Source organism: Phyllostomus hastatus, unplaced genomic scaffold, assembly GCF_019186645.2.
Source record: "Phyllostomus hastatus isolate PE091 unplaced genomic scaffold, TTU_PhHast_1.1 phas_scaffold_387, whole genome shotgun sequence".
Taxonomy (NCBI): domain Eukaryota; kingdom Metazoa; phylum Chordata; class Mammalia; order Chiroptera; family Phyllostomidae; genus Phyllostomus; species Phyllostomus hastatus.
Window position 1 is genome coordinate 932,178 of NW_025334027.1, and position 27,072 is coordinate 959,249.

At 54.5% G+C, this 27,072-nt stretch overlaps 1 protein-coding gene across 1 annotated transcript in view; it reads right to left on the bottom strand.

Annotated features, from left to right (window-relative positions):
• Nucleotides 1–27,072, bottom strand: part of CABIN1 (calcineurin binding protein 1) — a 126,578-nt gene that overhangs the window by 75,355 nt on the left and 24,151 nt on the right. The window contains 12 exon segments of the mRNA XM_045819759.1: nt 1,775–2,035; nt 4,060–4,321; nt 7,705–7,850; nt 8,043–8,249; nt 9,040–9,201; nt 14,133–14,248; nt 18,517–18,670; nt 19,991–20,233; nt 23,626–23,820; nt 24,759–24,911; nt 25,762–25,949; nt 26,352–26,430. Coding sequence (XP_045675715.1) covers nt 1,775–2,035; nt 4,060–4,321; nt 7,705–7,850; nt 8,043–8,249; nt 9,040–9,201; nt 14,133–14,248; nt 18,517–18,670; nt 19,991–20,233; nt 23,626–23,820; nt 24,759–24,911; nt 25,762–25,949; nt 26,352–26,430 — 2,166 coding nt within the window.

A 27,072-nucleotide genomic window follows, 5' to 3' on the forward strand; every position in this document is an offset into this window, starting at 1 on the left:
ATGGCCCCAAAACAGCTACAATAAACCATTGGGCACGATTCATTTTAAAAAGGAAAATTTTTAAAAATAAGACTTTTTACTTGCTCTCAAGATTATCAAATATTAAAAAGTGGATATGAGCTAGGTTGGTGAAAAACATACAAGTTCATAGATCGGTACAACCTGTCTGGGCAACGAGACATTGTCAATCCAATGTCAAACGGCTCTTGGAAACACCCTGAACAATGCACGTTTGACCTGGGCAGGTGTACCGTATTTTTCGGACTGTCAGGCTCACTTCCTGACCCCTCCCAAATTAGGGAGGAATAATGGTTGTTAATGCTGCTGTTGAATTCTGTTTACATTTACATCGTAAAATATCACGTTATTTATGTTATTAATATTTTATCACATTTTTGCTTCAAATTTTCCCCCCTATTTCCCTCCTTGAAAACTTAGGTGCATCTTATGGTCTGAAAAATACAGGCATGTATATGTGGATTTTCCCCAGCTGACCTGTGCAGTTCAAACCCAAGTTGCTCAAAGGTCAGCTGGTGGTTGGGAACCGGAGCACGGGGAAGGCCACTGCAGGTATCCATGGACTTCCAGCTGCATGCGCAGTCGGAGCCCCTAACCCCTCACTGCTCAAGGGTCGACTGTACTCAGTTGAGTGCCCCTGCTATGTGGTCAGGGCCATGCCCTGCCTGCACCTGTCGTGGAAGAGGTGGAAGAGAAGGCCAAATGCATGAGGAAGGGATGAGACCCCAGGGCACAGAAGGAAGCCCACAACTCCTCTACTACCCCTTGTCCAGTGAAAAAGGCAGGTCACAAAACGATGACGCATCTGTACGTTAACAGGAAGAAATCTAGGAAGGATGAGGACTTGCCCAAACTGCACATAGGCATGACTGGGGTGGAGGAACTAGAATCACTAGGGACTTGAACTTTTTGTTCATAAACACTTCTGAGTTGTCAATTCTTTAATATGTTTTAACCACGGATATCTGTTAATTTTATAATCAGAAAAAATAAATAAATACAGAAAAGACTTAAGTGAGCACATTCTGCCCCAAACTCCAGGCAGCTGGGTGCATGGGTCCTGGGGGAGCTGGACACGCAGCCTCAGAAGGGGTGAAGCCAATACGCTCTGGGCCTCAGGAGGCAGAGCGTCCTGGGCCAGGCCGAGCATATCCGGATCTGCACTCGTGGCCTTCCTTTCCTCCCTGCAGAATGTGCTGGTCACAGCCACCCAACCTGCCTCACGGGACAGCCGTGAGCACCAGTGAGGGTGCCACGTGAAATGGTCCAGAAAACACAGCAAATCCAGGCAGTACACGAGAGCTCTCTGCTCCCGGGGAGCAGTGGAAGGCCCCAAATCCGGGGTCAGGAGCACAGGCTGTTGCCCTGTCTCAGTTCTGCCAAGGCAGGCCTCAGCCATCTCAGCGACACGTAGAGAGCAGGGTGCCCACCCTCCCCCTGCCAGGCTACAGGGCGCCAATGCCACACTGCACTGGTGTCATGAGGCTGGGTTCTCAGAACCTGCATGCACTAACTAAGAAAAAAGACCATTTTCTTCAGGGAGGTAAGAGTGAAATGCTCACTGTCCCAGAAAGGATGGTAAGCATCCCTGAGACAGAGAGGAAAGTCTGCTTTAATTGCACACAAAGCTGCTAAACACAGAGAAGTTTCTGGCAGGTTGCAGGGGAGTCACTGGGACCACATGCCCCGTCCCCAGGGAGACTGAGAGGCCGCCGCCCCCACCTGCATTTCCCACCCAGGACCAGCACAGTGTCACCTCCAGGGCCTCCATGGCCAGCTCGGGTGGGTTGTGGTAGTGGATCTTCTTGGGGTAGCGGGCAGCCTCCTCATGCAGGTAGTGGCCAGCCTGCCTGTAGTGCAGCAGGTAAACAGTGGGCGGCTGCTGCTGCTTCTCAGCCACCTTGCCCAGCATGTAATGGATGAGCCACTCCTCCTCATCACCGTCACCCTCGCAGCGGGCCGCCGACGTGAAGCAGTGCCTGGCGGTCTCCAGCATGCTGTCGCGCCGGCCCTCCATCTGTAACGAGACCAGGAGAACAGGCTGGCCTCAGTGCAGGGCCAGAACCTGAGTGGGATCATGCCTGATCCTGCAGGGAGCCCTCGTTCGCAAACTGGTAATCCCCTCAACAGCCCTGAGACACAGGAGTGCCACTGCCATTCCACAGCGGGGACACTGTGGGGACGCCTGGGGACGCCTCGGAGGCCCATATCAAGTAAGGCACAGAGCGGGGCTGAAACCCAGGTCCCCTCATGTCAACTCCATGTTCTTTCTTCTACCTTCTCCTGCGGCATCTAACAGTGCATGCCCTTATGACGTACCAACCCTTCTGAGGGTCCCAACTATGACCTGTGTGGCTGCGGCGAGGGCCTGTGCCTGGGAGAGGAAGACCACCTGGGGCCGGGGCTGCGTGGGCTGCCAGCCCTCACTCCTGGAGGGCTGAGCCGGCGGCGGCTCTGCCACATCCACCCGAGGAGGCCGGGAACCAGAGCCAACACGATGAGAAGAGCAGCCACTGCAGGTGGAGAGTATCCCATTCTCTCACCCTCTCACTGGGCGGGGCAAGCAGAGCTGGAGAAGACGTGTGCCCAGCACCCAGCTCCACAGCACTGGAGAGAATGGACACCCCTCCAAGCCCCGCTGATTCGGAGCCTGCGTGTCAGCTGCAGCACCTCTAGTGCCCTCTCACACACTACAGGTGGACACTGCAGGGCAGAGTCAGCTGCTAAGGGGCCTTCCAACTCAGAGAACCACTCTTCCTGTCCCTGTATGAGACTCCAGGTCAGCATCCTGGGTGCCATCCACACAGGATGTCAGTTCTCAGGTGCACCCATGTCCCTCCATCCCAGGGCTGCCAGGCCGGCAGCTGAACCCTGCCTATGTGGGGCACAGAGGGCACTGTCACTGTCCTGAGCACCCCAGGTCTCCGGCCTCTTCTCTTCCTGGTCCCGGCTCAAGGCAGGGAGGCTGCAACCTCTTATCTCATCTCAGAGCAAGGCAGAGGCTTTGGGCACCAGGCTCTGGTAAGGGCGCTGCTGGGGGCCTGGAAGAGGAGGCCATCCTGCGAACGCCTGTCCAGTGGGTGCTTGTTTCTTCGACTCTCTGGCAGCAGTTGCCCTGGGGCTGGCACAAAGCAGACTAGCGCTGCCCCTAGTGCTCAGCTAGACACTCCCAGGGAGAGAAAACGGCCCCTAGGAGTCAAGAAGCCAGCAGTGGGTGACACCCAGGAGGACAGAAGGAATCACGGTACGGGCCCAACACGGCACAGAGTGACAGACTCCATCACAACCCTGCCCAGATGGGGTTCTCAGGCACTTCTGCACAAGGGAAAGTTAGCCGTTTTCATGGGGTCCTTCCGTTCCGACCGCTCTGCAGCTGTGTGGTTTTGACCGAGTCACCAGCCCTCTGCCCAAGCAGCTCTGCGCTGGGGCACACATGGCCACCTACTGAGAAAGGACGGGTGACTGCAAAAAGTACCCCCCAGTCTGGCGCCATGAGGAGCCTCATATGAAGGACACACTGCCAGTGTCCCTGTCCTTGGTAGGTATGGCAGTCAGAACACCCCAGACAGGGACAGGAGGGACGGCCACTGGGGATCCTCCCTGTTTCAGAAGCTCTGCTGGACACCCTCACGCCACCTCCCTGTCCTCAGAGCAGGAGGTGCCCCCTCTGTGTGGCACCGCATTCACCTCGTGGCCAGGGTGCCTGGCCCAGAGCGGGCCAGTCAGAGGGGCTCGGGAGATGGTGGCTGCCAAAATGCTGCCATGAAGAAGGAGTGGTCAGCTCATTTACAGCCACAGCCAAAGCAAGGAAGTCGAGCTCCTCCCTCAGGCCACACAGCTGGCCCTGAGTTTGCCCACACCAGACCAGGTGTCCACAGACCAGGGACCAAGCTGCCACAGACCAAGGCTCGAGTCTCACGAGCAGAATCATCCATGAGCTCCCAGCATGACCGTGAGGACAAAAGGACAGAAGGGCTGGGACAGACCTTCGCCGACCCGAGGGCCTCTGGGGTCGCAGCCCTCCCACAGCGCCCTCCGTACCTGCTGCACAAGCTCGGAGGGCAGCTCGCCCTTCCACTGCTTCAGCTGGCGAGAGGCGAAGGAGTGCAGGGCGTACGACATGGTGCCGTACTCGATCCACAGGGACAGGTTGGAGCTGTCGATCTCCAGGGCCCGCCGGAAGCAGTTCAGCACGGGCGTGGCGTGCTTCCAGATAGGCCCATCGCTCTTCAGCTCGTTGGAGTTCAGCTTGTCCTGAATGCGACTGGCCCGGGCCAGGGCCATGCCTGCCCAGGAATCGAACCTGTGGTCACGATGAGAGCATCTGTCAACACACCATTGCCCTCACAGCCGTCGCAGACACGACAGCCCGAGAGCGAGCAGACAACCACCCTGGGAGCCCACCCCCCAAACCCAGCTCCGTCATTCGCCAACCCCGTACTGTGCCCATCGTGTCCCTGAGCCTCCTTTTCTGGTCCATGAGACGCGGTAAGAAGGCCTACCGTCAGAGAAGAGCTGCTGGGACACCACAGACATGCACTGTAAGTCCAGGGCCCTTACCGGCACTCAGTAACCGCCCAAGAGAGTCCCGACCAACTGGAGCTCAAACTGTGCTCACCAACACGGACGGGCTCCCGGACTCTGCTCCCCCACTTTGTGGGGTTACCCACAGAATGTCTCCGATGGAAAGGAAAGGGGATGTTCTGCGAGGCACTGAAGTACTGGCCCCAAGGTGACAAGAAGGCTTGCGTTCAGCTGTGACCCTAACTAACCCTGCACTGGAAGAGCCTGCCATCGGTACACTCCTGACCAAAGCACAGGGCAGCCACGACCCCTGAGACGGCGGCCACCCAGCTTCTCCCCCACTCCCACTCCGGACCCTCTCCGGCGTAGTGCCTAGCAGCGCGATGGGTGTGAAGGGACCAAGTGACAGCCGAGCCCACCAACCTGAGGTCACGTAAAAGAAACTGAGGGTGACAATGCAGCAGCCTCTGCGAGGATGAATGGCCACAGAGACTCCGAGACCAAGACAACTGCTGGGCACCTGAGCGAGTCTGGAGTCTCCTGAGTGCTGGTACCGAGGACAGAGAAGGCAGCCACCACACGCAGACGCTACCCTCCACACGCCGACACTGTTAACCCACACCCACACTCGCTCTAAAGCTGGCTAACCGGTTTCCGAAGTATCTGACAGTCCCCGAGACACGGTAAGGACGGAGGGGACTTGTGAGGCTCCCGCGCACTTCGCTGCACTCCGGGCACCGGAGACGAGAGCATGTGGATGAAGGAGGCCTGGTGGATGCGCAGTGACAGAAGGGAAGCAAAGATGATGGCCGTCCCCTTTATGTGGGGTTACTGAGTGCACCCTTTTCTCCTCAGAGGCCTGGGGACCCAGGGCCCCCAAAACTCCCCCAGCTCTGCTCAGGTCACCCTGGGGAAGGGAGCGAGGGGGCAGGTGTGTCAAGCTCCCCTCTGGATGCTGGGAACTGAGTTAGCGACTGTCGACCAGGCCAGCTCCCGTCACACCGGGGAGTTTCTTAATTGCCAGAGCGCCTCCGGCAACTCCCTCTACCCTCGGCTTAGGGGAAGAGGCCACACCAGGGCACAGGCAGGCCCCTGTGCCTGCAGCAATGCCAGAATGGAAACTGCCACCTCCTGTCCCAAACACAAGTCACCGAGAACACGGACACATTGCCACAAAACTTAACGTGCTCCTCTATGTGCTGCCAAGAGCCTTACTCTGATGTGGATTCCTGGGCCTAGCAGAGCAGCGCACAGCCCACACTCGGAAGGGGCTGACCTAAGGGGACAGTGAGACCCCGAGGGGTGGTGACCCTGTGACTGCAGAAGGAGGAAGTGCCCAGAGCCCGTGTGCTGGGCTCTCGCCCGCACGGGCCAGGCCCCGTCCTGTCACTGTGGCAGTGGGGTGAGCCGTACTGGGGGCCACGCCTGGCTTCCCCCTTCCCGGAGGCCACTCCACAAAGCTCCCGGCCAGAATGTGGGCCACTTCCAGCTCAGCGAGGAAAGGAATGGTGAACCCGGTGGAGGAAAAACAAAACACGTCACCAGCATCCTCACATCCTCACAGACTGTGTTCCCACAGGAACCACCAACAAACGCTGCTGCCGTAACATTCCGCTAGCCACTGAGCCATCTGCTGTGGGCTTCATTTATACCTAGTCACCTCAGAAGGCTTAAAGGAAAAATAAAAAACAACAAAACAGTACCCAAACTTCCAGTCTGGCTGGCACAGAAGAAGAGACTGAGTCCGTCTCCCCTGGCACGTGCCTGGAAGGGCTGGAACGAAAGAGGCCCAGGACCGGGCTGCCAAGCCCTTCGTGGTTCTGGGGCAGGCCCCCACAGGACACTCCACTTCCCCGGCAGGGCCCCTGGTGGGCCGGGCCCGTTGAGTCGACACCCTCCAAATAGCTGGGCGTGCAGGCTGGAGGAAGGCCTGGCTGGGCTGTCACGACCCTCACTTTGCTGACTGAGGGGCTGCCAGGTGAGAGGTTTCACGGCAGGAAGGTGAATGCGACCACCCTCACTTTTCAGACGTGGAGGCAGCAGCGCAGGAGGTGACTCCTCGCTGTTTCGCACAGTGACGCTCTGCCAGCCTGGGTGCTGGTCTGCTCTACCACACTGTCCCCAGTGACCCCGGAGAAGACAGCCCAGGCCACTCGCACGTGGCTCCCCACCTGGAGGAAGCCACTGGCTGAGCAAAAGAGGTGAAAAGCTTTCCCACGAGCGATGAAGTCCTGAAAACTGCCTTCTACACTCAGGTCCCAGCCCCTTGTCCCCACGGCCAGGTGGGTCCTGACAAGGGGGAAAAGGTGGCTTACCTATGGTTCGAGGTGACCCCCATGGGGTGAACCATGATGACTTCCAGGAAGGCTGCCAACAGACGCTAGTCTGGACCCTCAGAGGCAGGTCAGCCACAGAGGGTGGCCTTGTTTTGACCTTGCCCCAGGTTCCCCTCCTAGGTGTGGCAGCCATGAGAAACTACGCCCACTCAGTCAAGCTCAGCAGGCTACCGCAGGATGAGCAGGCCCGTCACCGCATTTCAGCGCATGGCGACCAAGGGGTCGCATGGACACCACGGGGTTTTGGGAAGGATTCACAGGCCTGACGCACAACAGGTTCCTGACGCACAACAGGTTCTGCCACACTCACCAGTGTGAGTGTCTCTGCGGCCAACACCCCTGCGCCAGAGCAAGGAGCGGGAGCCCTGCTGAGGCATCTCCTTCATGCCCCACACCAGAACGGGAGCCCCGCCGTGGTGTCTCCTCACTCCGCACCCCGAGAACGGGAAAGCACTGTGATTAAAGGCACTGCGACGGAGGCAGGAGCGCACACCAGCCAGATCCCCAGAAAGGAGCTAGAAAAGGGGCGACAGCACACAGCCCACGTGGGCCAGGCAGCGAGCGCATTCTTGCCCTGCAGCTCAGGACCCAAAGGGACGCCTTCTCTGATCCCACTGCCAATGTCAGGGGTCTTCCAGAAAGGGGCTTTCTCCATTGTGTTTCTTTTTACGGAGAGACTTTCCTAGTAATTATAGGGTCTAAGCCACCTTGTCATTCCTCCGTCCCTGGCCTCCGTGCCATGCAGGAAAGAGCTTGCTGAGCCGCAGTCACCCCAACTGCTCCACCAGCCGGGCCTCACACCGAGGTCACTGGCCCGGCCACTCACCTGTCGGGGCAGATGCAGATGTCATGCATGTAGAACTTGATGGCCTTGGACTGCTCCTTGTTTTTAAAATGGTAATCAGCCAGCAGGTAGTACAGCTCATTCACCACCGGAGGAGAGGGGTCAGCCCCTTCTGGGAGGCAAGGCACCTGGCAGGTGAGAGGGGGGCAAAAATAAGGGGAGGTACAGCCAAGCTCTCAGATGTAACCAGTGATCCTCCAACCCAGGGCCATTCACATCAGCACAGGACACACCCTCGCTCCCCAAGGTCCTGACCGCTGGCGCAGAGCCAGGCGCAGAAGCAGCAGTGCCGAAGAGAAGGTAAGACAAACAGCCCCTACCTCAGCCGAGGTGCCCTCGATGTAGGCAGAGACTTTGTCCAGGCTCAGGGCCGGCCTCTCTGTGCGGGGCACGATGGTGGCGATTCTCTTTAGGAGGTTGGCCAAGTCGGCAGAAACGGTGCTGGTCTTGTAGCTGTCAAATTCAGGAAGAGTCTTGGGCTTAAAATATTCAAACATAAACAGGGCATCTTCCCATATAAGGTCCACCTGGAAACAGAGAGAAGGCTGATCATCGTGCGGTCTGGGCAGAGCACATAGGGACAGTTCTCCCAGGGAAAGGCAGTGTCGAAGGAAACACGGTCACCACGTGTGAGAGAGTCCAGGACAAGTCCCGAACACTTTGGAAAACCGGCATGCCCTCTGTAAGCCCCAAACCCGAGTACGTGAAGAGCAGAAAAGTGAATGGCGCAAGCTTGGTCTTTATGAACATGCTGCAGACTGAGGGCTGCACTTGGCGCGCTCACGTGGCCAGGCCGGAGGATCGTGGGCCACTGACCCTCAACTCGCCTCAGCCACCCCATCGGTCACGTGGTTGAGAAACACTGACCAAGTGCTTGCCCTGCGCCCAGGGGACTGCACATTCCGTGCAGCAGCCACGGCAGGGCCCTGCCCAAAGGAGCGCACGTTCAGGGGTGGAACCTGCAGGGTCAGAGGTTGACTGGCAGTACTGCTGAGCCATATGCTCCCGACAGTGCTCTGCAAGTCAAAACCACAAAAAATGAAAAACCTCTAAGAAATTATTCATAGCATCCAAACTGGTCAGAGGAAAGCTATTAGAAACTGCCATGCTGCATCCTTGAGTGACCAGTCAACACTTATGAAGCCGGTGGTGCAGGGATCGGACTACGTCAGGCTGTCTTCCTGTCCTCCCGATGCAGCTCCAACCCGGGATCCGCAGCCACATGTCTCATCCCCTGGGGTGCGTGGAGGCCCTGCTTCCCGGGGTTCCACTCTCCCCAGCAGGGGTGGGGGCCCCGGGCCTGCTGTGGGGCCTCACCTGCTGGGCCGAGTGCTCCTCCAGGTACCTGGCCTTGCTCTTCTTGCTGGGGAAGCTGTACAGGCAGTAGAAGCACTGCTCCAAGGCTGTCTCCAGCTCCTCCTTGTAGGGGTGCGTGTCTTCAGAGGTGGATGCAGCAAGCTCCTTCTGGAGAACCCGCACCTACAGTGAGCGGGTGGAAGAGACGCCTCAGGAGGGGCCCCAGGATGGCCACTATTCTATCAACTCTCAATCTGAGAGGCCAGGTCTGTTGGGCCCGTTTTCTGGAAAGGGCCTGGCACCCTCACAGGAGCCAGTCTTGGACCCGGCGCTAGGAGAGGCCTCCTCAGGGGCTTGCCAGGCAGGCCTCCTTCCCTTTAGCACACCCAGTCACTCCCACCAGCTGCTAGGAGACATTATGTGCCCTCCGAGAAATTCATACTCATTTATTTATTCATTCATTTGCTCCTCAAATATTAACTGAGCACCTTTCTATGCTATGCGCAGTGCAACATAGTCCCTGCTTTTAAGAAGCTCAGATTCCAATGGAGGGCAATTAATTAACAAAAGTTACAATGTAAGATGATAAATCCCATTAGGGCTGAGGGACTCTCTCTTAGACAGCACATTAGCGAGGATTACAGAGGATATGAACAAGCCACACGGTTAAAAAGTGTTATCTCTGGACAGCAGATCTAACCACTATCGTTATGCCTGACTATTAGCAAATACACATTCTCTTCCAGCGTCCATGAGATCTTGACCAAAACTAGGCAAACAGCAAGTCTCAGCAAGTACCAATGACTACACGATACAGCCCACATCCTCCGAACACGATTCAGTTAGATTAGCAACCAGTCACATAAGGATAGCAAATACCAAATGTCAAAATTATGGCATGTAGCTAAAAATGTACTTGGGAAAACATTATAACTCTCAATACATGTATTAGAAGTGTGAACACTAAAATAATCATTTACCTTAATAAGTTAGAAAAAATACAAAGTGTATCTCAAAAAGAGAAGATTAAAAAAAGCAAAAAACAAAAAAAAGTTTTAAAAACTCACAAAGTAAATTTAATAATAATAATGAAAATAATAAATATTGAAGTGGCAATTAATGAACTGGAAAGCAAAGAAAAAATAGAGCAATAAACCAATAGCTGGTAGTTTGAAAAGAATTAATTTAGATAAACCTCAGAATAGACTGGTTTTCAAAAAGGGGTGGGGAAAAGACAATTCAGCGATGACAAAGGAGTCACAACTAGGGGAAGCACAGAGGCGTTTCCAATCATAAGCGAACACCACAAACAACTTGATGCTTATGTGGACACAATTCCAAAACGCAACTGACCTAAGAAGAGAAGATCTAGATGGGCCTGCACTGTAATCACTAAAGAAACAGAGACAATAGTTTAGAAACCATCCCCACCGCCCCCGCCCACTCAGAAGGGAGAGCACTAGATGAGTGACAAACTGTGACCATGGGGTCAAGTCCTGCCACTGCCTGCTTCTTGCCCTGAAGCTAAGAACAGCACTGACACTTTTAAATGATTTTAAAATATCAAAAGAGGAGTAATACCTGAAACATGAAATGCAAGTTTCAGCACCCACATGTTTTTACACGATGTCTTTACATATCACCCGTGGGTGCCTTTGCACTGCAGTGGCCGCGACAGAGGCCTGCGGCCTACAAAGCCTTAAAGATTTGCTATCTGTCCCTTCACAGAAAGTTTTGTTGAGCCCTGGTCAAGAGAATAAGAAAAAAAGAAAACAACAAAGATTGAAAAGAAGATAAAAAAGTTATTCATGGACAATATGACTGTCCACATAGAAAATTCAAGAAATCTACAACCCACCAGAATTAATAAAAGCAATAAGCAAAGAAGCTGTGCATAAAAGAAACTTATTTCTTTAATTGATTTTGAGAGAGACAGAGAAAGGGCGGGAGGGAGGGAGAGCAAGAAAGAGAGAAGTATCAATTTGTTTTTCCACTTACTTGTTGCATTCATTGGTTGACTCTTATATGTGCCCTGACTGGGGATCGAACCCGCAGCCTCAGAGTATCCAGATGACACTCTAACCAACTGAGCCATGTGACCAGGACAAAAAACTATAATCCTTTTAAAAAATACTGTTCCCAAGTGTCCACAAAAACAAAATGGAAAATTTTATTTTTAAATGTCTATTTATAGCACTAATAAAAAAATGCCTAGGTATAAATCTGACAAAACATATGTAAATCTTAAGGAGGAAATTATATAACCATGAAACTACATGAAACTACCTAAAACTAACCATGAAAGTACATGAATACATGAGGGACATGAAAATACAAGACCTCAACAAATGGAGAGAGATACTATGTTCATAGCGGGAAAGATTCAATCACATAACAATGGCAACTCTTCCCCAAAATAATGAGGTCAATGCCATTCCAATGAAATGCCAATATTGGGGGAGGGGTGCACAAAACTTTTCCTGACTAATCTTACAATGTTTTGGAAGGGGAAAGCATCAAGAACAGCCAAGAGAATGTGATTAATAGGTATGTAAGTCGATCAATCCTAGCAAGAATCAAGATCTCTCAAAGGTAAGGTGGTGTTAACACAGACACCCAAACCAACAGAAAGAACAGAGCCCAATGACAAACCCTCACGCATATGAAGGGACCGTACACATCAATGCAGAGAGAACAAACTCTTCGATAAATGTACAAATACTGAAGACGGAGGGGGCCTTCCTGTGACATTCTGTCTTTAATACAAAACAAGTCTGCAGCATACAGCAGGTGGTTACTGTATGTGCAATCTGGGTGGTGTAGGGGGGCCTGGCCAGAAGTCAGCAAAGGCTCCACAAGAGAAGGGCCGTGTGAGCTGAGTGTAGATGAGTGGACGAGCATTCAGCAATCCAAACTGAACACACACAAAGAAACAGAACGCCCAACACGAGATCCAAGAGGATCCCCCTCAAGAACATTCTCACCCTGTGCAGGAAAACGGCGCACACGAAGGCATCCATGTGGGCCGCAAAGCGCTCTCTGACGCAGTCCTCTCCCTGCAGACCGGGAATCTGGGGCCCTGAGAAGAGGCAGTAATGAACTGTTCGCCTCCCTCAGTTCCACAGTGCCCAGAATGAGGAGCCCTGTACAGGCACTGCTGGGTCAGGGATGGATCGTCTCTATGTCCAGTCACTCATTCATTCAATAAACATCAACGGGGCAGCCACCCATGCCAGGCACTGTGCAGGGCCCTAGAGATGCCTCCAACAGCACGACTTCTAAAGGTCCCCAGTCTCCAGATGCCCCCTGCTGGGGGAGGGACACAAGATACAGAAACAAACAGCAAGGCTGCCCAGCAGTCAGTGGGACAGAGAGTGGCAGGGCCAGGGAAGACCTCTCTGAGAAGGTGCCTTCTCAGCCGTGACCTGCATGGCCAGAAGGAAAGGATGAGCCAGCTGTGCGGGCCCTGGGGAAGAGTGTGGCAGACAGAGCACTCTGGGACAGTCGGGCTCTGGGCAGAGGGAGGGTGCAGTCAACAAGCAGGGGCCGTGTCTGCAGAAGTGAAGGTGCTGCAGGTGGACCCGAGGCAGGAAGACTAGGAGCCAGGAAACACAGCACTGCTCATACCACTTCTACTCCCCCCAGTTCAACCAGCAGATCCTGGCAGCCCAAACTCATGCTCCATCAAAAAAGACACAGGCAAAAAAACCCAGGAGTAGGACCATCTCACCATCACCCCCTGCCTGCTCTTTCCTCTCTGTGCCACTCCCACTGGGCGACAGTTTGCAGAGGTGCTAACTCATTCTCCACTTGCCCCTACATCAGCATAAGGTGACTGCCTTGTGGAGGTGACCCTGTGGAAGTAAACAGTGTCCCAACACCCTCTAAATGGGAGAGGGAAGGCAGAAGGGAGTCACTGATTCCTGAGAAACATTGGAGACTCGGCCTGGCGTGATTTTTCCAAAAATGGTCCTGGAGCACGGAGCTGACCCAGGGTGAGCACCCCAGAGGCCCTCGAAGCTCAGGGTGGGGCAGACACTCAGGCATCTGCAGCTGGGGCTGGAAGCGGCCTCAGACACTAACCAGCTCCAGGGCCCTGAGCCAGCCAGACGGGTCTCTGAGTCCTCCTGCAAGTGCCTTACACATATATTAGTCTCATTCACTCACTCAGCCCATATTTATTAAGCACCTACTATGGGCTAGGTGCTGTGCTAGGTACTTGGATCCAGCAGTGAACAAACCTAACAAAAATCCCTACCTACCTTTGTGGAAATTGCGTTTCAATGGAGAAGAAACACATCATAAACAGAATTAATTACGTGGCATGCTAGAAGGTGAGCAGAGGGCAGTAAAGGAGGATCAGGGCTGAGAGAAACAGCAGCTGTGCAGAGGGCGTGCTCACTGAAGGGGTATAAAGCAGAGGATGGCAAACCTTTTCAAGGGCCAGACAGGAAATATTTTAAGCGTCCAAGACCATATGGACTCTATCAGAGCCAATCAACCTTGCCACTGCATTGCAAAAACAAACCTAGTTAATATTAATATATAAATGTGGGTGTGGCTATATTCCACTAGAATATTTACTTATAGATATTACTGGCTGGGTCGGGTGCCTTTCCTGTGCTCCGTAACTTGGCTGAGAGCTGCTGGGCCTTGAACTCAACATTATGATTTGGGGACAGGGATCATGCTGCTTATTGCCAGTAAGCTGTCCGTCAAGGCCGGCAAAAGCGAGGACGTCTATTTTCGCTCACTAAATATGCATTTACTGATTGAATGAATGCAATAGTTATCGACTGAGCGACTACTGCCTGGCATGATGAGTGGAGCATGGCAAACAGGACTCAACAGAAGGTGGTGAATGCAGTGTTTACTTCTAAAATTACTCCTAAAGGCCTGGCCCTGTACCCAACACATAACAGACTCAGTAACGACGAGTGGATCTAAGTTTACCTGCAGCTCAAGGCCAGGTCCAGAGCCCCTGAGCCTCAGGTGCACAGGACACCAAGTTCAGGCTTTCTGGAAAATTTGAGTTGTCACACCTGCACAACAAGTCAAAGAAGCACAGCAGGCCCCACGGCAGGAGCAGGCCAGGCAAGCCCAGCAGCACTTACGTAGAATCGCAGCAGAGCCCCATCTGAATTGCAGCACCAGGACCTCCTGCCCAAATACTCGTGGGCCGTGTTGAGCAGCATGAGGGAGGACGGGAGCATGGGCGTCTCGGCCATCACTGGGGAAAGACCAGACCGACAGTGAGTTAGCGGGGGGGAGGGAGGGGGGGTGGACACGGAGCTGCAGGCAGTCTCTCTCTTTTGTGGGCTTTGCTTTCGTTACCAAGGTAGCTACAGATTTTTCTTTCCTTTGTTATCTTCTTGTCTTTTGAAACAAGTAATGACTGGCTTTACTAAGCAACTCAAATCATACGGTAAAGTATAAAGAAGAAATGCTTCATTCACTAAGTAGACATTTGGTGAACATCACTGGCAGCATCTATCTCTGCATATGTGAGACTTTTTGAAAAAGTGAATAATTTGTAACAGTAGGACCCATACTGCAAACACCATTTCTTAAATAAAAAATCCTTATATATAGGTCTACTTGAATATTAGAGAAGAAAAAAAGAACTATCATATTTCAGTAAAATGTTTGTTCACCACTAGAACTATCAGTAGTTTCTTTAAAGATCCCTTGGTATTTTTGAAACTGGGCCATAACCCACTAGTGGGCTTGTAAGTAACATTTTTAAAGAAGATTAGAATACATTAGAACAGAAAAAAATACTAGAGGGAATCACAGCCAGTAGAATAAAAATTCTTTCATGAAACTTCTTTTTTTTTTTTTGCTATTGGTCAGTCCAACTTAAAGTATGAAAAGCATTGGTTTAAAAAAGTCACAAGATCATTAAGAAGTTCAAGCCGTTAGGCTTTTTAATTGGTCTTCCAGTTCCTAGTCCAACAGCATCAAATGGCTATCACACAGATGAGTAAGAGCTCTGACACTTCCTTCTTTCCCCATCTGCCAATTGTTTGTTGGTGTGCATCATTTGTAGCACTTCCAGGTTTCTAACGTTTACACTCTGTTCTGCAGCCTTCACTAGCCCAGATACTTTCTGGCGCCCATCACAGGTTCCTTCCCCGGGCTTCTGCATTCAGCCGCATGCTGGTTTGCCGGCTCCATCCTCCAGCAGTGTTTTCAAGAAGCACTCACAGGAGCCGGAATCCCTGTCTGTAAATGCTACCACTGTAATTACAAGTAACTTGGCGAGACAACTAAGGTCACGCTGGCTTTCCTTGAGGGCATGTGAACATACAGACGTCACGACAACTGCCCCACATGCTGCTGTGGGGAAACCTGAAATGAGCCTCAGGGGCCACACACTTTGAATCTGAAGACTCGGTTTTTATTACAATTCAGGGAAATTTTCCTATATTAACACTGGGTCGGCTGCTTCTTCGGTTTCATTGCTGAAGTCTTTCCATCAGAGCGCCTTCACCCTCACACTGGACCGTCTCTGTCTCCCGCACCTGCCACCCCCTCTTCTCCCCGGCGGCGTGCTTAGCTCTCAGTCACACCCGCTGCCGTCCGTCGGCTGCGTTCATTCTGCTCCTTGCTGTTCTGGTTTTCTAGTTTATCATGGTGAGATCCGGTTTGTGGTGTTTTCCCTTAGTTCTGCAATTTTCCTTTCCATTTCATTTTATCAGCTCAAGTGTTTTAAATAAATCATTTTCTCGTGCAAATTGTTTACAGAGCCTCTGCCTCTGTTCGTTGGAACATATTTTCTTCCAGACTGAGTTCGTCTGTTTTTCCGCATGGCATGCTCTTCCTTTCCTTTTTGCCCCCACATGGGGTGGGGGGTGGGCTTCAATGGTAGAATACTTGCCATGTCACTTCGTTCAACCCTGTTTACCATCTGCTGAGGCGGTTCCTCCAGGCCAAGGGCTCTACCACATCGTAAATGACTTTTCCAGGGCACTGTCCCACGTAAGACCTTTCCTCGAGGCTCTAACTGTAAAGCAGGTGTTGCTCTCAATCCATTCCTCTGGGTCCTGTGACTACATACGTAGAGGAAGGGAGGGCCCCGGCAGGGCTGACACAGGGCGTAGGTTTTGTCTTCCCCTCCAAGATCCCCTTAAGGCAGCATTTGCTGCCTGCTGAGAGGCTGCAGCTGGCAGGCAGCCCTCGGCTGTCAGTTCCTGCAGGGTCTTGCTGCCTCTGTCTGCAGAGACTCCCCTCATCCGAGGTCGTGCCCTTCCTGCGGGAACCCACATCCGGCGACTGAGAAGGAGGGAACTGTGAAGGCCTGGCCACTTCCGTCTAACCCGGCACAACAGCCTGGACGGCCCCTCCTGCTCCAGGGCTCCCTGTTCTGAGCCCGGTCTTTGTCAGGCCTGCGTCGTCGCAGCTGGACTTCTCCCTCTGCCCCATCCTGCTTCCTCCCGCTTCCTCTCACAAATAACGATCCCCAGTCAGCCATCTCAGTGTCCGCTTCCAGAGAGCTCAGTGTGTGACGAGGTCCTACACCAGGCCCCTCCCCACCTGACCGGAAGTGGGTTTCGTCCCTGGGCCCCTTCCCTCAACACAGTCTGGTCGCTGGATGATGGCAGGACCCAGCAGCTGCTCCTGCCCCTGCCAGGCCCAGGGAGATACAGAGGGCCTTCCTGACCAAGTCTGTTCTTTACAAATGAGGATATTAATAATAAATCCCAGGATTCTGTCAACTCAGCACCTCCTCTCGGTTCTGCTACTCAGGGCAGAGGAAGGGACAGGAGCCACACCTGCTGCCAGTCCACCAGAATCCTTGATTTCTTTCCTTGGCCTCCATTTTCAAAGTTTATGGCACCTGACTAGTCCCCTTTTCTTGTTTGTGTGCTGACAGTTTTTTAAAAACTATTTTGTTTGCATAATTAATCTGGGGGGAAGGAGACCCTTAATCTAGGAGGGTGTTTTTTAATATTATTTTTATAAAAAAATAGTAAGCATTTATAGTTGTAAACGTTAATGTTCACCACTCACTAAAACCCTTTTGGAAAACACAGAGGTACTGTTTGTCAAGAGCTCTAAAGATATTCATCCTAGAAATTAATTGTTGAAAAGTCAGGTTAGCAGAAGCAACAAGGTGTGCACGGGTGGTTCACCTGAAGGGTGGCCTGTGACCTGCAGCCAGCTCGGCAGTGAAGCGGGGCGCCGCTCAGCAGCGTTACAGGCCAGGGAGCTTACGGAGTGGGGCGCTAGCCTCCTTCTCAGTCTGGCCCTTCCCTGTCCACCCCGCGTGGCCCAGCTCTGCTGTGTCCCCCTGGGTCTGTGCTGCTCCCTCTCTCCGTGTCCTCCTCCGCCCCTGCTCTGCCCTCGGCCTCGGCCACCCCACACCCGGCCAGCCATGTGGTTGGCGCTGTTGGTGTTCTTGTCCGTCTCCTCCCACTGTCGGCAGCGCCTGAAGCAGCTCATCCACAGCGTCCTGACAGGCGGTGAGGGGCTGACCGGTGCAGGCAGTGAGTAGAAGGGAAGTGCCACAGGTTAGCTCCGTGGTCACTGGAATGGGGCTAGTTTCCCTCCCTTTCCACTTCTCTGATTTTTCAAGTTACTGAGCGAAAATGCCAATAAATTTAACTTTAAGCTAGTTAAATATAGGTGTTACAATCACAGCTATAGATGAAGTATATTTATATTGGCCAAGTTTAGACAGAAAATGCAAGAAAGCCAAAGGGGAAAACATCATTTGGTAGAATTACACACAATCTCGCTTTAATGCCATCTCGCTGCTACTGTCGTGTAACTTGTGCACCTTGGCACCACTGCACTGGCGGCTCACGTGCCATCTCCAGGGAAGGGGGTCCTGGGCGCCCTCTCCAGCCTTCCCACTTGTAGCGACTACTCTGCACTCAGACCCCCCACAGGCCTGCCCTCATTTGCCACGGCAAGTGATGGCTTTGTTATTCCATTTTGTCCTTGGAACAGCCCTCTGGGACAAGCACTGTTAATCCCAGCATGACTATAGGGAAGAGAGAGGCTTGAGAGGTTGTCTGATTTGCCCAAGGTCGCACAGCCGAGAAGTGCCACTAGGGACCTGGAACACGCTGCCCCACTCTGGATGAGCACACCCCCACCTCACTGGCCCACACATGTGAGGAGCCATGGGGTGCGGTGGTTACGTGCGAGGGCCGGCGCATAGCAGCCCATCTCCCAGGCTCTTGTGGAAGCCAAGGTGTCGGCAGGCATGGGGCCTCTCACAGCAGCGGCGGCGCCCTGCTGTCATTTCCTCTGTGCTGGCACCTGCACCAGACAGGACACACTTGACACGCCCACTGACTCCTGACCCCCCTGCACAGTGAGCTCCCTCAGGGAATCTCTGCCTCTGAACAAGTGACCAAAAAGCCTTGTCAGCGAAGCCTCCAGCCCACTCACAGCACCTGGATAGGGCTGCAGGGCCCTGGGGCAGAGGCAGGAGGCAAGGGACACACAGGTCAAGGACCACCCCCACCCAAGCCCACTTCCCACCACCTTCGTCCGCTGGGCTCTGGAGCTGCTGGTGGCACAGGGACTGGAAGGTGTCTTCTTCCTGCCAGATGATCCGGTGCAGGATGATCCAGGGCAGCACCGAGGACACGTGGGGCTCCTTGGGCTCCTCCTGCACAGCCATGCTGCAGTCAATGATCTGCGGGGTGGGGACAGGGATGTCACAGCAGGGCCAGCTCTCCTGCCAACCCAGGGTGAGTCCTCAGGGCAGAGCAGGGGCAGGGGGCCCGTCCCCACTGTTTGGTGTGGGAACACTGACGCTGCAGCAACCGTCAGGTCACCTAACAGAGGGCACAGAGCCCGCCAACAGAGCCACGCCCCGGCCCCAGAGAAGCCGGCTCTGACCATCCTCTCTCATGCCATGTGCAGCTCCTACTGGGTGCTGGGCCTGTGCCAGACACGAGGGTGACAGAGGTGAGCAGGGCACAGGGGAGCTGCCAGCCCAGGGGGAAGAGAGTCAGAGACAAGCCCCATGAGAGCCATGGAGCGGTACGGTTGCTGCGACGGAAGCAATGGAGGGGTGTAGTGGGGTCGCAGAAGAGGGGTGGGGATGGATGGAGGGCAGCCCTGGAGAGGAGGCTGCCAAGGAAGTGGCTGTGGTGTGCCCAATCCCCAGGGAGGGCAACGAGTGACAGCCAGGGCCAGATATGCACACAGAGGTGGCCCAGAAAACGAAAGATGAGGATGGAGAGGGAGGCTGGGGGATCACTGCACTTTGGGTGAAGGCCCCCTGGAGGGGATGTGAAGGGTGAGGTGAGGGAGAAGCACTCTCATCTTTCTGTTCTGGAGAAGTGCCTCTGTGGCAGGGTGGCAGCTGGACCAAGGGGGTAGCGTGGGCAGGGAGGCGTGGAGGGAGCATGCTGCCCCAGTTCAAGCAAGAGGGCGTTGGTCTGGGCTGAAACAAAGCAGTGAAGTGTAGGCAGAAACAAACGGGGGGGTGTTAAGGATGAGGACGTGGCAGAACTTGATGACGGCCTGAGTAGGAATTGGCAGGAGAGAGCCAAGAGGGCCTCAGAGGAAGGTTTCCTGTCACAAAGTCTGCCTGGACAATGCAGAGTGCTGTGACCACCCCTCAGCTACAAGTGCCAGGACAGCGGGGTGTGGAGAGCCCAGGAGGAGACAGGAGGCCTGGGTTCCAGCCCGAGCTCTGACTCTGGCTCGCTGCACACCGGCCAGGGCCTCCTGTGCTAAGCCTGCGTCCTGCCCTCTGAATGGGGCATCCGGAAGAAACCTGCGGTGCCAAGTACTACACTGTCTCCAACCACCAGACCCCACCAGCTCCAGGAAGGTTTGCTGTCAGTGAATCACCTGAGGTACCCACCTTTCTTCAGCCAGAGAAGCCAGTGAATCTCCTTGGAGTACCTAACTCACAATAAAAGCTGGTGAGCTACGAAGAAGGGGGACATCAGAAAGACACCCCTGCTGTGGCAAGGCAGGGCAAGAAGGATCAGGGGGTTACCTGGATGAGGTTGTTGGTGAGCCGGATAAGGCCAGTGGCAGAGGACGATTCCTTCAGGATGCTGCCACTGCTGTCTGCCAGGAGTGCCTGCTCGATGCCCAGCAGCAGCCGGGTCACCGTGGCCACCCACTCCTCCTTGGCCGCGGCCTCGCTCGCATTCACCATCTGCTGGACCGCCTCGTTCAGAGCCACGTCGGAGCACTCAAAACACTGCTGGTGGTCCTTCAGCCGGAGCAAGGACTCCTGAGCGCGGGGAGGGGTGCCATGAGAGGACTGTGACAATACTCCCCACACCTGGTGCTCAGGACTGCGGGGCAGGTGGCTGGAGTGTCTGAAGGAAAGGTGGAGCATACACAGCCCTGGGGCATCTGCAAGGGCCACAGTGACCTGTGTACAATCACAGCATGGCAGGTCACCTGCCAGGGAGCTTCCAGAGAGATGCTAAAGCTGCGGGCCTCAGTTTCCTCACTTCTAAAGCTGGGACACGGGGTGAGGCCACAGAGCTGGCCAGCAGCCAAAATGAGGCTGAGCAATTCCACCACCTCTGTCAGTTCTCACTGACCGCCAGGCCACCCAGTGATGGGCTCACCCAGTGTCATGGCTCTAGAGGGTCTCAGCAGGGGAGGGCAACTGTCAGGGAGGGACTGTGTCGCAGAGGAGGGCCTGAGCCAAGACCAGGGCAGGGGTACTGGCCAGGCAGCACTGAAGCCACGGACCAGGTGGAGCAAACAAGGTACTGAGCCCCTCGGAGCCCCAGCCATCCCCCCCACCCCCTGGGGGCCCTGAGCATCGAATGAGCTCATGCCCATACTGCACTCAGCACACTGTCCTGACGGGAAGGAACTCTCGGAATGCCACGCTGCACTCTGACTGCTATTTTAAAAGCCCCCTTTGAAAGCCATTGCCTCTCGTCACGCTCCCTTCCCTCTTGTTCTAGAACAATCCTACTCAAGCTCCTCTGGCCTCGGCCTCCTCCATTACCACGGAGAAACGGCCTGGCTGTGCACCCGCAGGCCTGGCGGGCGGCCTGTTAGACTCACAGGAAGCACCTGCTGCCTGGCGCCCCCTCGGCTCTGACCTCGCCACAGCTGGGGCGCAGCAGTGGCTCCTGCCAGCCTCGACACGTGCAGCTGTCACGCACTCAGATGACACAGACAGGTGTGGGGTCAGAAACATTCCAAACTGCCTTTGGTATGTGCTGCAACATCTGAGCACAGATTGAAACCACCCCCAACTTGAAAGCCCTGATTGCCAGGGACACAAGGCCCGAGTTTCTGCAGAGGAAATGGGCACTCCAGCAGGAGGCCACCAAGGTGTGAAGGAGCCCGCTGGGTGCTGGCGCGGAGTTCCCAAGGCCTGAGCTGACCCCTCCCGATCGAATGCCAAACACGCAGGGAACAGGAGGCCGTTTTCTAGCAGGATGCAGACTGTCGGCCTCACAACCCCGCTGCCCCCGGAGCTGCGATGGAAGTGAAGGACGGGGGCCTGCCAGCAGCACTCTGACGTGACAGTCCCCGGGGCTCGAGGCCAGAGAGAGCTAAAAGGCAGAAGAGCTGCCAACAAACAAGGGGACCAAACTACCACTCTCGGAAATAAAGGGAATTCAGAGACGCGGCTGGATTCAAAGTAAACACGGCAAACTGAGCGAGGTTCCGACACCCCGGTCGAGCACCACCAGGAAACACGGCCAGCGAGAAGGTCCTGCTCAGAACAGCACCCCAAACGCTGAGAACTAAGAACCAGCTCGGCCGGAAGGAAACTACACACTGGTCTGAAGGACACAGAAGGCAGGAGAGGCGGCCACCGCACTCTGGAGGGGAGGGTTCCACAGCAGACCCCACCCTGTAATGGCTTGATGAAGAGACTTAAATGCAAAACGTGAAACAGTAACATCCCGGAAGGAAACAAACACGGTAGGAACACGGCCCATGTGTGTGGAATAAGCGGATGCATATTTTTCCAGTCTTGGAAAGGCTCTCTAAGCATAACGGAAAAAATCAGAAACATATGAAAACATCAGAAGATTTGACAACATAATTCAAAACTTCTGCATGTCAAAAAAAAATACGAGCTACACTTAAAAAGCAAACACACACTGGGAAAAATATTTTCAACATTTGATGAGAAAGAGATCATTATCTTTAATAAATAAATAGCACTCCAGATCAGTAAGAATCCCCCCAATAGGAAACTGAGCAAAGGAGTCACTTATTTGCATAAAGCAGGAGCTTCAATGGATCCTGGCCCAGGCCCCGCCCTGCCCCACCCCACCCTGCCCCGCCCCCAGTTCTGCTCAGTGCCTGCCCAAACAGCAGCCCCTCTCTCCACAGGGCATCTGCCACACCAGGAGTTGCAGACTACAGGAGCAAAACGACATCTGAGCCACTGGGTCACCTTACAAAGGCAGAGAGGACTGGCCTCTGCCTTCCTACCCACCCAATGGCCTCCATGGGTACACCCAACCGTCGCTCCCATTCAGAGCCATGCTGGACTGTCCCCCTACCTGCCATGGTAACTGAGGTCAGATGAATCTCATCCCTCAACCTCTTGACTTCCTCTGCCCAGAGCTGGACCCTCCTTCCCACCTCTCCTCTCTGACCCCCTCTTTCCTTTCCACAACCAACTCTTTCCTCCCCTTTTACCAGGGCGGAGAGGCCTCTGTTTATTCCCACAGTTCCACCTCTACTTGTTCCCAGTTCAAGGAAGTTATTAACTACAAAGTCTCACGTTTAATTAAGCAAAAAACCTGAGAAAGGACTGGGCTCTCTTTCCAAAGTGAAGGAGAAAGACCCAGCAGTAAGATGATAAATATAACATGATTAGCATGTGAACCGCACGGGACAGGACACTAGACCACCCGATGCCATTAAGCACCTCACTTTTATCGTCTCCATGTCCAACCCCGTGCTTCCTGAGGATGGTGGCAATGATGGTAGCCGGCTCCCCTATGGTGCCTGCTACAAGCCAGGCACGGCGCCAACACACACTAACTCTTATAAACCCCATAACAGGCCTCCGAGGTAAGGACAGTGATCATTCCCATCCCAGAGTGGAGGACCTGAGCCACAGAAAGGCTGGGTCAAAGTCCAGCACCCAGAAGACCCTGCAGCTGGCGAGCTCTCAGGAAGGGTTTACCTCCTTAAGGACAGAGACAAGGAGGAAGCCAGGGGTGGGGGCACGTGGGCTTCATGTGTCACACTCGTGTTCTTTTCCTTCAACAACATGACCGTGCGTGGGTATTTATTTTACCTCGATTCTTTACATGGTACAGATATCTTATCCATTTTTCTATCTACTCAATAGTTAATTATAAAGTAATTTAAAAGACAGACAAAGGAACGAACAGGTGGATAGATGGCTAGCATCCTGACCATTCCTTCTCCTCCTCCTCCGCTACGCGAAAAAGTTCAGAGTCAAGTGTGGACTCACCTTGAGCCATGTGCAACCCTAGAGCCTGCACACCTGAGTTCCAACCCTCTCCCACATTCCCTCACTGGCATCTTCCTGGGTGCCAAGTTAGCAGCTTTTACTCCCACTTTTCTAGGTTCTCAAGGGCCACCTCAAAGCCTCCAGGGAATAAACCCACACCAAGCAAAGAAGGCACGAATGGGTGAGGGGGCGCCAGCGGCACGCACCTGCAGCAGCAGCAGCTGCGCTGGCCTCTCAGGAACGGACGTCATGAACTCCAGGTGTTTGGCCCGGTCGAGCCCACTGGTGCACAGGGTGGGGCGGAGCAGGTGCACCACGGCCTCGTAGTCACCGGCCTCGTACAGCCGCTGGATCTCCTCCAGGGACTGGCACCGCTCCAGCGACTTCAGGTTCTTATCGATCTGGAAGAGACCCAGAATTGCTGCCCGATGGCAAACCCCTCACATGCTCGCTGAATCCGGCTGATGTCTGCATTTATCAGACCCAAAGTTGGACTCCCCTTAACATGCCAGCATTTACAATAGGCAGATAATTTATAAAAACTATTTTTATTAACATCAAAGCATTCAATTCCTTAAAAAAAAATACCAAAAACCAAAAACCACCCAGAAGCAGAGAGGTTCAGAAAAGTGTGTGCTAAAACGGCTGGACAGCCTTGCAGCCACAGTTCAGCGAACAGACTCGGGGAGCCCCGGGGCATCAGCCTACCAGAGACCCATTCAGCCCCAGGCCAAAGGCAGGTGCACATCGCTAACCCACAAGACCCTCTCCTCACGGGAGTCCTGCTTGGTGCCCAGGATGCAGGCTGGGGGTGCCGCTCTTCTCCCTGCCCCGAAACAGCTCTGCAAGAGCCCGAAGGCCTCTTTCAGCAGACGCGGACGTGTCACAGACGGGAGCGGCACGGGGTCGAGGCAGCACAGTGGGAACAGGAGTAGGAGCTGACAGGGCCTGGCCCACACACCGTGCACCGCCGACCCAGGCCCACGGCCTGACCAGCCCTACTGTGCTCCCGCTGGAGTTCCCCTCTGATTCTGCTGGGGCTGCTGCTGCACACAGCCCAGAGAGCAGAGCAACGGTCTCTCTAAATCTCGCTGACAAATCCTCCACCCTGCCCCCTGCCACCTGGGCGAGGTTACCACTGGGGGGTGTGAGTCTGAGGTGCCCCTGTGTGCCAGAGCTGCCCCTTCCCGGGCCCCTGCCTCCTCCCCAGGGAGGAAGGAACCCTACTCCACATGTGGGCTGCTCTCCTGGTCCTCAGGACAGCCTGCAGCCTGGTCTAACCAGGCCAACCCAGCATAAACCTCTGACCGAGGAACACCTTATGAACCCTCCCACTCACCTCCTCCAGGGAGACGACCGAGTGGTTGTGGAGGTTGGGCAGCCGGATGACGATGTCTCTCTGCTCAGCCCCCGCCTTCGCCTGGATGGTCGTGGAGCTCTGGAGCATTTCTGTGCAGATGTCGTAGTTTTCCAGGGCCTGCTCCATGTCCCCCTGGTCGAAGGAAAATCGGTCACGGGACAGGGCCAGAAGCAAAGGGAGTCCTCTGCTGTGCCAGGTGCCTGGCCTCCCTGGTCCCACCAGACCGCAGGCACCGCGAGGGCAGCTTTATCCAGTTGCCGCTACCCGCTCTGAAAAGGGACCTGACACATGGCAGGGGCTCAGCAGGTGTCTGCGGGAGGGATGCGCAGACAGACGGACAGACAGGTGCATGAACTCACACCGCTGCTCCACGGGGAGGCCTCGTTAACCCTGTGTCACAGGTGAGAACACTGAGGACCCCTGAGCGAGGCTGAGTGTCTTGTTCGAAGGTCACAATGATACATGGATTAAAAGCTGGCCCTGTCCTAGCTCCAGAACTGCGACACCCTTTCGCTCCTTCTACCATAGGGCACCAGGTATCACTGTGTGCGAAGGTGCTGGGTGACAACTAGTCCACCCAGCCTTCCAGACCAGACTCCAGAGGGAAGCTTCCCAAAGATTCACAGGAGACAGGTGGCTCATTCCCTTTTAGAAAGCGCTGCAGCCATCCGTGTACTCACTCAGGCTTCCTCAAGAAAACATAAGCCAAGAGTCAAGACCCCAAGGCAGTCCTAAGTGAGGGCTCTAGAGGGCACAGGGAACCCCGTCCAGACCTCTGTCGTGCTGATGTGCCTTAGAGGCTGTTGGCCATGCTGGGACTTCTGGAAATTCCCCATGTGTCCCACGTCCTCAAGCTGAGCCCAGTGCGCAGCAGCAGGTGCCACACACACGCGCAGGCACCCTCAACGAGGCGTCCAGCTCTCTCTCCCATCCCTGCTTGGTGCCAGGGCATGCTCCCCAAGCAGCTGACCACAGAACGAACCTGCAGAGCCAAGAACCGGGCCTTCAGCCAGTACACACGCACCACAAACTCCAGCCAGCCGTCCTCGAACAGGTCCCGCTGAGACGAGGCAAGTGACAGCTGCAGGAGGTCACCCAGGAAGTGGGTTCCCGGGAAATCAGGCCCGAACCTGCCATTCCCCACGCCAGCAGGGCAGTTCCGGGGAGACACTGAAAACAAGCCAGGCCATAACGAGTCAATTTCATGTGCAGAGTCCAGATGTCCTGCTCCCTAGAGGTCACCCTCAGCCCTCTATCTGGGAAAATTAATGGGACGTGTAAATTGTCACGTAACTTGAGAGAACTAAGATCCCACTTCCTTCAATCCTAAGTAACAGAAAAGCAGGTAGGTGGCTCCCCCTGGGGACCAGCTGCTGCTAACCACTTCTTGAGTGTCCAAGGGACTTTTCTCTGAGACCCTGGATTTTTCCAGGCCTGACCAGCCAACCCAGGAAATGTGCGTACTGCAGATTCAAGCCTGAATTCCAAGACTCGGCCTCCCCACGTCCCCTTCCTCCTGACTGCTGAGGGTTCAGAAAGTTACCCGGCCACAGAACTGAGAACGCCCCCTACCTGCAGAGCTTCTGCCTTTGGTCAGCAGCCACTGGTCCAGCTGCAGCTCCATGCAGGAGAGAGACATCAGCATCATGTCCTGCAGGACAGACCCAAACGGTCAGGCACAGACTTACAAAGGGTTGTCAAAGGGCGGGGAATGGAACAATACTAAAGTAAAGTTTACTTCGATAAAAATATCATTCTTCTACGTCCTTCCCACCGAGTAGATGACAATCAGTGGCTCCCTGCCAGGACATTAAGAGAAGCAGATGGACCTACAGTGGGACAACACCTGGGAGGAGCCTGGAGACTGGTCTTCAGTCCCGAGGGACTGCTCCACGCAGACGCAGGCCTGCTGCCTGCCCAGTGCGTCCACACTACAGCACCCCATCCTTAGAAGTGCCCAGGGTCAGCACACTGCTCCCCGGCGCACGGGGAAGCAGAAGCTCAGCGGTAAGGAAGCACTGCGCAGAGGCAAGCGCAGGCACAGCTGGGAAATGACCAGTCTGCTCGTCTGGGGACCAAAGCCTCAGCTCCTCCTGCCGCTCCTCACAGCCCCCAGGGGGACAAGCTCAGCAGGCAGAAAATGCCAGCAGGCAGTCCCTGGGTTCTCAGCAGGGGTTCCCAGCGGAGGCTGCAGGACCAGGAACACTGACCCATGTGCCTCTAAGTACTGCCCACCCCAGGCTCTTTCACCTTCAGTGAACCCAGCTAGAACCCTACCACCAGCGAGGGCCCT